We start from the raw sequence: 14,202 nt of genomic DNA on the forward strand, positions 1-14,202 counted from the left end.
CATGTGTGTGTGTCTTTAAACAAAATTAACGATATCACTTACTGAATTCAGCAAAATGATCATGTTTGGTGAAAATGCACCTCTACTGGGATCTACTCATACATAAACACAGCAAGAGTGCACGCGTATGCACAGATAAACATCCCCAAACTTAGAAATTCAGATTTCACAACGGAAATCATAAACTTCTGATTTTGCTTGTGCGTTTTGGTTCTCTGTGTTATTTCTCATACCTTTCAAAGGCCTTGTGAAAGTGCTGCTGCAGTGCAGCATTAACACAGGGATTTAAAATAAAACAAAAAAAATATCCCCAAACAAGAAAAATGTAACAAAATCCCACCCTTGAGTCATACTAGATGGAAAAACTACATGCTTATAGAAATACAGAAAAGCACCGTGTTTCTTCAGTTATATCCACATGCTTTTTTTCTGTATTTATTAGTCTGTCTGAGATAAATCAAAACTGGAGTGAACAATATGGTACATTAAGGACAAACAACCCTGCAGTGAATAGGGCCTTTGGCAGGACGTAACTCTATGCATTAAGGAGGGAGGAAAATGCAAAGGCCACACAATACATAAGTACCAAAGAAAACCCACTCATACCAATTTGAGGGTGTAAGTGATCCTTGCAAACTGCACAGATCCTGCGTAGGCAGAACTTCCCCTTAGGAAGCCTTAAGCACTCATGCTCACAACAGAGTGCTTATTTCTCCTTGTTGCTTGTGCAAGAAAAGCAAGTCCCAAATTTGCACACACACTGTTCTTTTTTCCTCTACAACCGCAGATGAAGAGAAGTTCTACAGCACGACAGGAACAAATGATATCCCACACTGGGCTGGGCATGCCAAGGGCATGGCCCACTGACACAGCAGAGGTTTTCTTAATAGGAGGAAAATTAGATCCAAATGCCTTAACTATGATAAAATTTCTTGACAAACACTACGTGAAACATCGATTCAGGTTACATATATTTTGCTTATAGAGAAAAAAAAGTTACAATTTTACTCTTAAAATATTTAACATTGAAAAATTAATATATGTCCAAAGAATATCTTGGATTGCTACAAGCGTTAATTGTTGTACATTGAACTAATTTGTAACTTCAAGCCCAGTAGCATAACTGGCATGCTAGACTAATTGTTGGTGCTTTTCATAGTAAAAACCAGTTATTAGTAAACCAAATTTACATGGTCCTACAGGCCTGAAAAGAGTGTGCAATGAGGAAGGGAAGGGATGAAGACTAAATTCTATTCAGAAAAAATATTCAGAATGATTTTGTAAGTGGTGACTATCCCGAAACATAGATGTTGGTTGAATCTTGTTTCCTGATATAAATTCCAGTAAGAAAATAGATCTATAGGAAAGCAAAACCAACCCACCTAAAAAAAAAGAGCACAAAATCAAAATAAAATCAAAAGCCTTGCAGCCTCAGAAATTAAGAAATAATGTAAAAATTAAAACATAATACAAAAACTACTGGAGATGGGCAAATTTCTTATTATTTCCAATAGCTTAATAAGCACTGCATACTTTGAATTACAGCACATCTATCTCTATAACAGAGCTATTATGAGAGAACTCCATGGGTCTTACTCTTTTGATTGTTTGTGCAACTCCCTTTAATAGTAGTGGGTCTTTGCATCTTGGGGGGAAGAATAAATTCGTATGTTCACTTAGCCAAAACTTTTCCAAGATTTCTCTGAACATCATTACTTATCAATTTGCAACGTGTGAATTTCCTCAGTGGTCAGGACAATAAATAACCATTGCAAACCACCCACAGCAAATTGTTTCAGAATTCCTACTAAGTTTGCTCTAGTGGGATTCATGTATTTGTTTCCTTTAACTAAACCATAATTCTGCATGTCTCTGGTGCCTGAAATTATAGAAGTGTTCACTTTGATACTGCCTCAGCCTACAAACTTACAGAAATAAATCCAAGATGTTAAATATGACAGCCTAATAATTTTCAAAATTACATTTTCCAGTCTTAATTAGCTCTATGTTGTATTCAAACATTCTCAGTAAAGGTGGGAGCTTTTTTTTCACAATACTAATACAAAAAACAAACCTAGGCAACGGATTAGAGAAAATTCCTTCATATGAAATGAAAATACCTTTACATGCTGACAAAAATTCTGCCACAGTAGGTCAAGAAATCATTTATTTACTATGAAGAGTGGATTCATTCTGAAATCCAAACTATCTAACCCAGTAGCCAAATTTCCCCCATTTTTTCTGGAATCACTATCAGAGAAGGATACACAATTTTTTTGTCTTCCAAATACAAAGACAATCATGATAGAGGTTCAAAATGCTTCAAGAAGCAAACATAGCGTGGTACCGTATTCTAAAGATATCTCTGAAACAATATTGTTGGACTCAGTGATATTTTGTAATGTTCATATATTTTTATTCAATAAAGCAGCTTTGAAGCTTATCAGGCACTGCCCAACAAAATATTTAGTCAAAAAAAATTACGAATTTTTTAAACTTTGAGCTAGTAGCTCAATATTCTATACAAAGAAAATTGTAAAATATTTCATAGTTTTAATTCTGAAGCCAACTCTTGCTGGCTTCCTGTACATCTAAAAAAAAAAAAAAACCCCAATAAAATGAATAACAAAAAATAATCATTAGGAAAAATATTCTCAGGCAAAATAAAGAAAAAAAAAAGACAAGGAAACAAGAAAGAAAAACAAGCTTAACCTGTAGATATGCTTGAGAGAAGACTACAGCCTAAAGAAAATTCAGTATTGCATAGCACAGTCTAAGAATTCAGCTTTCAGCAAACAGAAAAGGGAGAAGAGAAGCAGTTTGGTATTGATAGTTTCCATCAATGATAGTTAGTCATCCAATACTATGTACATTATTATATACTGTATGCCATTGCAAGTCCTGTTTTCTTCAGTCTTAAATATATTCTTAAAACAGGATTTTTAAATGTTTAAACAAAACACTTCCTGGCACTTTGCTATTACAATTACTCTTAACAACATACTGTAACTGAAGTCCTTTTAAAGTGTCCCTTAGAAATGAAAGTGCCATTCTGCTACATATCATTCACTAGAAACCAAAAAATCCACAATGCTGTGTGTCTGGATCCACTGAGTGCAGCAACACCAAATCCAAGGCAGGTTGTGACCACGAAATTCCAGTAACCGAATGACAAAGACCTCTTACACCTTGTGTCTGGAGAATCCAATATTCTAGCTGGTAAAGCTTCAGAAGTGGTCATAAACAAGCACCATGGTTAAAGGCCTCTATGTCCCTGCAGGGAAATCAGGTTAGGATTTCTCTCTCTTGTGTTTTTCTTTTCTTAATTAAAAAAAAAGCACTTCAGATAAGAAACATACGTTCACAGCTTAATACTGTGATCTCTCCCACTGCAGTTGTGAAGGAAAGCTCTAGTCCCATCTGACGACAGACAGCTTTGATACTGCAGCTCAAATTCTTGAGTAAGGCTGAAAGGAGCCTTCTCTCTCCAGAGGCCTCAATGTTGTCAGATCTTTCCTTTAGAAAAAACCAAACAACCCAGAGTATTAGGATCTTCATCGCCTCTGCTGTGCATATACTGGGTAGGCTAGTGTGACATTGAGAGAGTCATTGTGCTGCACGAGTGATGTGTGTTGATAATGTAGCACCAGTTCTTTGAGCGAGTTGTACAAGTTATATGGCTCTGCAAATCCATACCCAGTAGGTGTTTTGTTTATCACACAGTGCTTTACTTCTCCATCCACCCTAAAGAGGAAAAAAAAAAATAATCAGTTTTTAGTTTGTCAGTACTTTACTAGTTGAGCTAGAAAACAAGGTATTGGCAATAAATCTTAAGATGCGAGTCACTACATAAAATTCCTGTCTTCTGTGGTGGGATAGTGATAAAAGCCTAGGTTTAACCCAAATTCCCAGATGTGGTCTTAGCTTAGGGAGGCAGGAAATAGGCAGGACTTAGCAGCTGCACATAAAAGACTGCATCCATGCTTTGGTTTCCCTTCTTCTGCGTGAGAATGGCATGGGTCTGAGCTGTGTAGGAAATGGAGCAGCAGTAAGGATGGCCCTGGGACTTGTTGGTCTGCTTCTAAGCCCAAAGGTCCAATGGGATCCATGCATATGTAAGTCTCTATCTGCTCCTGGCTCAAGGTAGGTGCCTCAAATGTTGGTTACATCATTCACCAATTACGTACACAACAGAGCAGGCATAGCAGCCTTGTTTGCTGCTCTCTCGAACAAGGAATGTTCCATCTCGCTTTCCCCGCAGCAAATTTTCAGCTTGGCTTCTATTGATATTTCCCACATTCCATGTTCTCTCATCATGATGGGGTAAGTCCTCATCATCTTCTACCATAGAGTATTGGCTGTTGAAATAGGACAAAACGTCTTAGTGAAACACACAGCAGAGCAAAATCTATGAATTAAGTAGCCCTCATTTCATATTATTTGAAAAAAAAAAAAAGTCAGTAAAACTAGGGATGTAAACCTTGTAATACTACACTGTTTAAGCCACTGAATAAAAATAAAATATAACTTCTGGTTCTTGTTTCTTTTAACAACACTCATGTAAAACTGAAGAAGGATATAAAAGGATGCTGTGTTATCTTTCACAATCTGCTGTGAATGATTCAATACTTCTATCGTTGCTTACTGTTTTGGTAAATAGCAAGCCCAACGAAATTAATACCCTCTGAGTCAGCTTCATTTCCAAAGATCAGAACACTTGGTCAACAGTGAAAAATCATGCAATGTATCAACTACAGCTGCTACTTGGGAAAGCAATGAGCAGTTGTACAGGTAGACAGATTAATTCCTTATCAGAGAGATGGCTTTGTCTCCTTATAACCAGATTTTGATAGGAGCATATAATATAGAGCCTTCTCTACCAAAACAGCCACCAACTATAAAGCTGATTCAGAGTTACAGAGAACCCTCTGAGCAAAAGCCCACCATAAAAGAAGATGTCTTTGGTTCAGCTTTGTGGACACCACTTTCATATTCTGCAGTTCCAGAGCTCCCCACTCCACCAGCAGCCTGCACTGGCGGTCCCTGCCTTGCCTGCTCAGCTTGCAATCAGTCTGCGTTTGGCCAATGTATTTATTCTCTCTGTAATAGGTTTTTAATCAGTTTTTCTCGTCTAAGAAAACATGACTTCTCATTCATCCACAGCTGTCTTTTTGAAGATTCTCAAAGTAGTTTACAGAAATCAGCAATCTCACACAATTCAATTTGTCAGAAAGAAGAGTTCTTTTGTTTCAGATGACACTGTCTCTAGGTCCTTTATCCCACTGTACTCCTTTGTCCTGCATGACATTCAAATGCATTCAGCAGTGGCTCTATTTTCAACCAGCACCTAGAGAAAGCAATTCCTGTTTTCCCTGATGCTCATTATATTGATTTTTTTCTGCATTACAACTTTTTCCTAAAGTCATATTCTGAAAGTTTAATTTTTCAGCAGAAACCTGAGCACTTACCAGACTCACTGGCAAGGGGAGTCAGAGTGAGAGAAAAGGAAGGTTTTCTTTGAACAGTTTCATTTAGTATTTTGATGCTACATTAGAACTATGGCCTGGCATTGTTCTTTGTCTACCATTTAAGTGATAGGAGTACTACTGGAAACAGGTGCCTACATACTCTCCATCACACCACCTTTGAGCTGTGCTAAGACTGAGTGAACAACATGGCTTTTAAAACACGCCATTTTTATCCCCTGCTTCTACCAGTGCAGCCACAGCAGACATGCACAATTTCCAGGATAACAGTGGGAGACTCAATAAACCAAGCCAAATTAAAATAGATGTGGACAAGGCTAGAATGTAAATCCACAAAACAGTCATTGTCAGTCTGCTGCTTCTGCTGTATGTTCAGCCAGGCAGTGTAAAAGGCACGCACAGGAAACTACATAGGCAGGAAATGTTGACAGGAATATTATTCAGACAACTTTCGTTTTCTATTTGTTCATTCTTCACTGCTACTACACTTTTGATATTATTTTGTGGCTTGCTTTTGTCTAAATTTGGTCTACATTCACACCACCCAGGTGATTTTTGCTTTTTTTCCCAGGAATAAAATGAAATGTATTCATTAACCAAGCCCCCGTCAGAATCTATAGTAAACTGCATTGCTTAAATAACAGAACACTATCCTGCCATTTCCCAGAAAAATTAACCAGACCACAAAACCAGAGAAGGACGACTCTTCAGCATATACAATTTTATCACCTCCAATAGCAATGTGATACACTGATGTGGGTACCACTGTACCAGATAGCACCATAGTACCGTAGTACTTGATAGCCACATAGTACATGAAATTTGGAAAAAGTCTGCCCACGCCTAAGAGGCCTTCTGAACAATTTATCCATCCCATATGGCATCTCTGTAAGATACTAGCACTTTATGATCTTTATTTTGCTGGCAAGAATAAAGACACAGGTTAAATTCCAGTGCTTTGCTATAGTAACTCATTATATGCACTTCCCTGAATAATGGAGAGTGGGGGTGAGACAGGGGCCTTTCTAATGTAGGCTGCCATGATGTAGGCTGCCACGTGTTAACAGTGTGCATTGTTACTGCAGAATCTAGGCTTGAGATTTACTCTGTGTGGTCCAGGAAATAAATATGCCTTATCTCACTTTTGCATAAGATGATTTAAAATACCAGAAATGTCTAAATCTTTTAATACTCACTCTTCGGTATTTTCATTTCCAAGCCATTCATTTAGCTTCTTTTGCCGAACACCTTTCTGAGTCAGCCACCTGGACAATAATTGCAAATAAAATTAATTGTTAGTCAGAGAAGTTGGATGTCAATAATAAAAAAAAAGAATTGTTAATTCGTAACGATACTCACATCAAGTACTGATCTCTTGTCTTCCTCAGCTGTATGAGGTCTGGCTTAATGCTGTTCATTCGCTTGTCTATCTCTCTATATTCAGCTGCTTGCTTCTTTAAATCCTCTTCCAATCTACGCCTGCTGTCCACAATTTCACTTATTCGCGACTTCAGTTTTTCATAGTTGTGCATAATTCTGAACGGAATAATGTGGTAGGTTACACTCTGATGATGTCTTATGAATAACTTTATAATCTGCCATTTAGCAGTGTAGACACTTAACAGAACAGATGATTTCTCTAGATGTAGCTATACATTTTGCAAGTTCCGATCTATTTGAAGCTTGCTTTGCTTACAGCTGAACAACATTAAACTTGCCATCTTGCTTTATTTTTAGGCAGACCTACAGTTGGCATTGTTTCTTTCTTCAGAATCACACAATTTGAAATGCAAATACAGATACTGACCTTTGTATTTCTTTTTCATTTCCTTCCCGTTTAAATTTTTCAATGTATTCCTTACTGTATCTTTCTTGCGTCTGGCACTGCTCTTCAAATATTTTTATTGTTTCATTAAATGCTTCAATAGCTGTTCTTTTCATTTGAATTTCCTGAAAATAAAATAATTGTTATTACAGTCGTTATCAGACAGAGGGGATGATTTATTGGCTTGTATCACAGAAACACTTCAGTATATTGTAACAGAAGACTTCAATATCCCTTTACCAGAATGCATTCTGTCTGCAGAGCTTTATAACACAGAACATGCCTGTTGAAAAGGCTACCATGATGAGGCTTTCCATGATGAGGTTTTCCAAGAAAGAAAAACTGCTAGACAAAGAGCTAGTTACAATTTGGTTTTGTATAAATAATTTTTATTTGTGATGATTAGCACCTCATGGCAATCCACTTTGTCCTTCGTACCAACATCTGGCTTTCTGACATAGAAGTGTAAGATAGTGGCCTGGACAGGTCTCAAGAGGTCATCTAGTCCATCCTCCTGCCCCTACGTAGCTAGTTGACAGCTAGGCCTTTTAAGTCATAAGTTCAAGTTGCCTGCACTTCTCCACCTTTCTACAATTATTTTTAGGCATATTTCCTGCACATTTTAAGAAGCAGTCTTGATTCTGTGTCTGTAAAACAGCACTGATTCACTGGCACTTGGCTATTATCTTGGCTAATAACTGATTAGGTTGGAAGAAGGACAGAGGCAGCTTTTCATTCTTACACTGTATCTACACGTCCTCTCTCTACCCTGCACAGATGAACCAGACCCTTCAAAAACCAGTAAAAAAATACGAAGCTTCCCTGCAAATGTGTCTTGAAAACCATAATTCAGCTTGATGAGGTCAATATGCAGAAGCGTTAAGATAGTTAAGAAGTTAAGATAGTTCTGTGCTTGCTTTGGATGCAGGTGTTAGACTTGGGCACATGGTGGGTCAAGTTACAGCTGGTGACTGCTCAAACATGAGTAAGTGGTTCTACTATACTGAGCAAGCACACCAGATATGTTCCCTCTTTTGGGCAATGGTAGTGGTGACGGAAGGGAGGGGGAGGAGGAAGGAGGAAGATGGCAGTATGGATTTACAACATTATTCTTCTAAATCTACAGAAGTCTTCCACTCTCCCTTTGGTTTCAAAGCTAGCTCACCTGAGATGTTCTTGTGTAGTCTTCATACAGTCTGTCGTATTCTCGGCTTTTTTCTTGGAACTGGGTATTATATTCATGTAATTTCTTTCCCACTGCTTCAATGCTATCCTCTTTTACAACTTGGTCCTGGAATGATAAGCAGAAGGAAAGATACTCCATAAAGAAGCAATTATATTGCACATATTTTCAGGATAAAACTGCTTAAAAATGCCTAGATAGTTACATGGTGAATGTGACTCCTCTTTCACCAATACGGAGATATACTATACGCATAATATGCAAAAATTAATGACAAAAAGCAATTTTGCATTGCAAGTGTTCAGCTTTATACTGAAAACTATATATTTAAATCAATAATGAGTGGGATATTTATTAACATAAGTTTATTTCTTAATAAGGTATCTGCAGTATTTAAAGCTTTAATTATTTATATGCAAACTGTGGAGTGGTTTTAAACAAAAATATCCATTTTTTATACCCAGTTTATTTCTTCAAATATTAACAGAGCTGAAGTTCTTCATGATAAGTGACTCCCTACTCTGCAGTAACTTCACTGTATTTAAGTGAAACACAAAGAAAACAGACCAAATTACCTGCTGGTACTTAGATACTGGATACAGTAATTTTACATCCAGTTTAGGATTATACTGGGCTAGAGATTCATTCCGGTAGTGGTTTATTAGCTCGACCACAGAGTTGAAAGTTAATGGGTCAGAAAAGCCGTATTTTCCATCTCGATGAAATATTTTGATTAATTTGTTATTTCCTCCTTTCCTGCAAATAAAGTTTGTTGAAAAGTTAGGCATACTTCAAGTACTATTTCCTAAAGAATACCGTATTTTAAATGCAGTATTGCATTTTACATTCAAGTATTACAGACCTATCATAACTAATCTTACCTTAGTGTAAGTGTGTAATCCCCATGCATTTTGGTTGAAGCATCTCGTACCAAGAAGGTACCATCAGCAGTGTCTCGAAGTTTCTCATTTACTTCTTCTCTAAAATGAAAGCAAAAGTAAACCAATAATTTCATCTCCTTTGCACTCATTTATCCTCTCACTGTGCTCTAAATTCTTCTGTTTTAAAATAAGTGGGTTTTATAAGCTTTCTTGATCTCTGTATTAATAAACACAGTTATTTAATAGCTTATTTAACATTGCTGGAGAACAACTGTGATATAAAAATGGTATATCCTCTGTCCTCTCACTGCTGGACAAAATTATATTAATGCAAAGGTCTTTCTGCTTGTTCATACAAGCCTGTACAATTGGAGCAGCCAGAGCTGGTCTAATGTGCCTATATATAGTACAGTTAAAAATGTTGCTAAAATATGGCACTTGTTAGTCTGGCTTGTTAACTGTTGTGCCTACAGCTGAGGTTCTGGATGAAAGACAAGAAGAAAATACTTATTTCTTGGTGTTGTCCTTTCATGCTAGCATTTCATATAGCTGTCTGAAAGTAACAGAGCAATCATTTCACATACTACATTCTGAGTGCCAGTAACTTTTTAGTCATGTTTGGAATAAAACCAATTGTAATATGTTTGTGTTTGAAAATATCCTAAATATGGCTCTCAGACATGTAATTTTTCTATACTTAAGCATAACACATACACACAGAATAGCATAGCAAGATCATAAAGCCAAGCATAAGAAATACATGTCTTGAGCTGATTTACCTTGAGATATCTCCCCAGTACCATTCAGCATCTTGTAGTGACATGTTGTTATTCATGCCGTTGTTAGTTACAGTGTTAGGTTTCGGTGGCTTAGGAGGCAGTGCTGCAGATGACAGGGGGGAAAAGAAAAACTTTGTTGATTACAACTCATTGAAAAACTGACCGTATATTCCCTGAAATTACACATTAGTACATGAATGAGATAAAAAAGAGAACAGTTACAAAACAGTTTTCCATCACTAAGTGTCTTTGACAGATATTAGAGGAATCAAGACATTTTACTGAAAACAGTGTAATTCAACAAGAAAGATGTACTATTTCAAGAAATGATGTTACTCTTGCAATAATATATTTTAAGCAAAATATAACACCATACTCATCTCCTCCCCCTGTGAAGAAAGCATATGAGAAAAAAAATTCTCAAGTTTGCTTTTACCTTCTGCCACTATCTTCAGGTGAATATAAATAATAAAACATGTAACATTTCTTTTTTTCCTCCTGTGTAATGATCTTAGAAGAATGTTGCTGCTTCCTTACCTAGAAGCTGAGTAATAAAAGATGCAAACCCACAGCAATACTGTGTATTTTACGAATGGGGTTTTTGTGATCCTCAGCATTCTGTGCGATGATTTGCCAAAACCCGACTTTAAGAAACCCATCTGTGACCTAAATATCTCGTGTTAATCTTCGTATTCTACAGAATAAATTGTGTTCCAAATGCCAGGACTGATTAAAAACCACATCCCCCTTTTCCCAATGTCAAAGCTGCATACGTATACTGGTGGGTGCCAGAGAAGATACTGCAGCACTCCTGACTTAGTAGCAAAGGGGACTACACTGGAATCAGGATTAAAAATCAACCCAGCTCTTTTAGTTCTCCAGTAAGTACATCATTCCTTATGAACGTCCCTCCCTTACATATTACGACCAGCTACAAAAGACAATGTTTTTGAAGTTGCAATGAATATCAACATAGCATAATATTTTTATTTGGTATCAAGAAATGATGCAATATCGGGTATTAAATTAATATTGCTAGATTTTAAAAACTGCTTTTCCTCAAACAATCCAAAACAATGACTTGTAATCACTGTTTCAGGAAATAAAAGTGATATTACAGCATCTCCTTTTAGCTACGGTGTGGAACAGAGAGAGCAGAAATAACAACACAAGAAATATAAATTTTTTATGATATAATAGCAGAACTAGAACTACATCTGACAGAATAAAATCAAAACAGAAACAGGTCAATTCAGTAAAAATTCAATTAAGTAAGCAGACAGGTATTTCTACAGGTTATGATTTTAATGACTATAACCATGCACTAAACCACAATTTAATTCTAATTTACAAAAAAAAGGAAAAACTGTTTGTATCAATGACAAAGTAAAGAAATCCTACATATCTACTAAGAATTTTTCAGCAGCTACTGTAAAGACCAAAATGAATTAAGTCTTTCATAAGACTGCAGCTTTACCTGGTGGATCCATTTCTATGTAAAACATCAAGTCTGTGCCACAATTTATATCTGTCTTAGGATATTCTATATCCAGTTCTTCCATATTCCAAACAGTATTGTACATTTGTATGAGTTTCACTGAGTAAGCTCAGATACAAGAAAAGAGTCAGGCTCTCTTTGTAATGGTGTCTTGGAATTCATTTTAAAACCTATAAGGGGCTGCACTGTAACCTATTACATCATAATCCTCAGCCAATCATGTCAAAATAATGTCACCAGACCACTCCTGTTTCATCATTTTGTTCTACATTAATCTTAAAACAATTTCAGTTTCAGAAAGAATCTACATTTAGCAGAAGTGCAATATAATCCGGGTATTACAAACAAAAGGAGCGAGTGGGCTCTCCTCACCCGCCCTCCCGGCTCGTTTTCCTGACTTTGCAGCATGGTACAGTCCAATCCTGGCAGGATGACAAAAGGCTGATATGCTGCAGCACGTCGCTCTTACACACACGCGCACGCCACACACGCACACTTGCAGGGCAGCTCCCTTTAGAAGTAGGTCAGTTACATCTCAGTTGCATTCTCCTGCTTGGATGCCTGAAGTTTACCAGTCAAAAAGCTTTAAAAGGCTTCTGGACTTACTGTAAGTATTAAATATGCAGAAGGGAATGCACAACTCTGTGTGTGTGTACGTGTACCCATTACACACCCATTTCACACACATGTAGACACAGAGGCGTATATATCTCCACATAATGAAATATGGATTATGTTTTTAAACTGTGCAGATTTCTATTACCTTAATGGACACACAGGTCTGATATACTTGGTATTATTACATAAAAAGTGCTTACTGCAGACATGTCTTTCCCCCTTATTGTTTTGTAATAAAATACAATTCCAATCGATCTAGATTACTCATTTTGAAATCCCCAAACCAAATACTGTAATTTTATATTCAGCAGACTTGCCTAAAGCATGGAAGAAAGTCAAAACTGAGCAAGATCTTGAAATGTGATTTTGCTGAGCATAAAAAGCCAGTCTGTCAGGATACAACAGGATTTAGTCTGCCTTTTCACACTGTTTCTCTACCTTGTTCTCATTGAGATATTTATCAAGTTAATTGTTTTTAAAAGCAGGAGTCCCTTGTCAGTGTCTCCTTCCTCACTTGACTTTATGTCACCAGTATCCTCCTACCATTTAGAAATATTCCTTCTGAACTCCCCTCCCATTGCTGAATGTAACTCTCTCAGACGTTTTGGAAGAAACATGCACAGAACAGACCATTAATTCTAGAGCAGAATGCGATATAAAGCTATGTGAATACTTTATGCTCACTATAATCTATGAGGGCAGAAAACCAGATACCAAAAATAACCACAACAAAGTGTAGCTGTAGCAACTATCTTGCCTACATCATAAGAAATCCTGGTCAGGCTGGAGTGTGCATTATCTCACAAATTCTCATTAAAAAAATTAACACAATTTATATCCTTCCCAAGTATTTCACACGTATCTAGTCTCCCTCTGTGCTCCTCAGCAGCCTACCCCTTTTAGACAAGCATTAACATACAGTAACATGGCTGGAGTACCAACGGCTATGAAAAAATGCATGTGAGTTTGCTTTATACATTAACAAGCTTAAATGAATTCTGAAGTAGACTCTCCCCTCCCTGTTTAGGTAGACGTGCTCCAAAGATTCCTTCCATTTCCAAAATGAAATAGGATACTTAAAATCAGCCCAGACACAAGTCCAAACACTGAGCTTGGAGGTTTAGCCCACCTGCTACCCAAACAGTTGAGTTGCCAAAGTAATTATTTAAATCAGGTTATAAAGATTTCCTACAAAAGACTACATTGCTGCATTTAGGTCTCATGTGGGATCAGTAACATTTTTTACTCTGTTGAATAAAGGCTTTCAGAAAAAATTACTTCTCCAGGGTTTCACTGGTGGCCAAATTCTGGACTGCACACACTTGTATAATCAGGTTAGTGCTCAGCTCAGGCTAGCCTAGCTTGCAGGCAAGAAAAGACAGGAGGCAGACAGGTGATTCCCCATTCCCCGTATAACCTGGAGAGGTACTGAGGTACTTCATCTTCATTCATGTATCTTAAGACCACGAAAGCTCTACTTGCTAATCAGTTACAGTAAAATACTTCCACAAGGTGATGAAGAAAACGCACACAGAAATTCAAAATCACTTACTTTGTAAATTATGCATCGCAAATGCTCGCCCTTGTAATACAGCCTGAAAATACAATCCAATAACCTGAAAAATTGCTTGGTTTCCTCTTATAAAAATCTTGCTTTAAACCCCCACCCCGCAACGTCCTTTTACTAGGAAGCTTCTCCGAAGCAATGAAGAAAAAAAAAATCTGATAAAAGAGATAGCTCTGCTTTCCAACCAATGTTCCATAAAAATCCCTAAAAAAGCTGTAACATGCAGTGAGAAAATCCAAGCCTCCTCTCCCTCCTTAACTGCTTAAAGCTCTGTGCCGTGCAGAAGGTATCCACTTACTCTGGTTCATCATTAAAAAGTGAACCTGACTTTAGTACTGTAAAAAAAAAAAAAAAAAAAAAAAAAA

The 14,202-nt window shown here is 37.0% G+C and overlaps 1 protein-coding gene across 2 annotated transcripts in view; it reads right to left on the bottom strand.

Moving 5' to 3' along the window:
• Positions 1–771: 771 nt before the first annotated feature.
• PIK3R1 (phosphoinositide-3-kinase regulatory subunit 1) overlaps positions 772–14,202 on the bottom strand; it is a 26,144-nt gene continuing 12,713 nt past the window's right edge. Inside the window, exons 6-15 of one of the 2 annotated variants that reach the window (XM_035892781.1) lie at positions 10,155–10,257; positions 9,376–9,474; positions 9,070–9,250; positions 8,477–8,602; positions 7,294–7,436; positions 6,846–7,022; positions 6,683–6,751; positions 4,188–4,358; positions 3,360–3,744; positions 772–3,274 (exon numbers count right to left, since the gene is read on the bottom strand). In XM_035892781.1, coding sequence (XP_035748674.1) covers positions 3,555–3,744; positions 4,188–4,358; positions 6,683–6,751; positions 6,846–7,022; positions 7,294–7,436; positions 8,477–8,602; positions 9,070–9,250; positions 9,376–9,474; positions 10,155–10,257 — 1,259 coding nt within the window. In that variant the 3' untranslated portion in view covers positions 772–3,274; positions 3,360–3,554. Of the gene's footprint in view, positions 3,745–4,187; positions 4,359–6,682; positions 6,752–6,845; positions 7,023–7,293; positions 7,437–8,476; positions 8,603–9,069; positions 9,251–9,375; positions 9,475–10,154; positions 10,258–13,822; positions 14,135–14,202 lie in introns of those variants that run through there. The other variant, XM_009637259.2, reaches the window with a different exon arrangement.

This window comes from Egretta garzetta, unplaced genomic scaffold (genome assembly GCF_000687185.1).
Source record: "Egretta garzetta isolate BGI_Z169 unplaced genomic scaffold, ASM68718v1 scaffold424, whole genome shotgun sequence".
NCBI classification, from domain to species: Eukaryota; Metazoa; Chordata; class Aves; order Pelecaniformes; family Ardeidae; genus Egretta; species Egretta garzetta.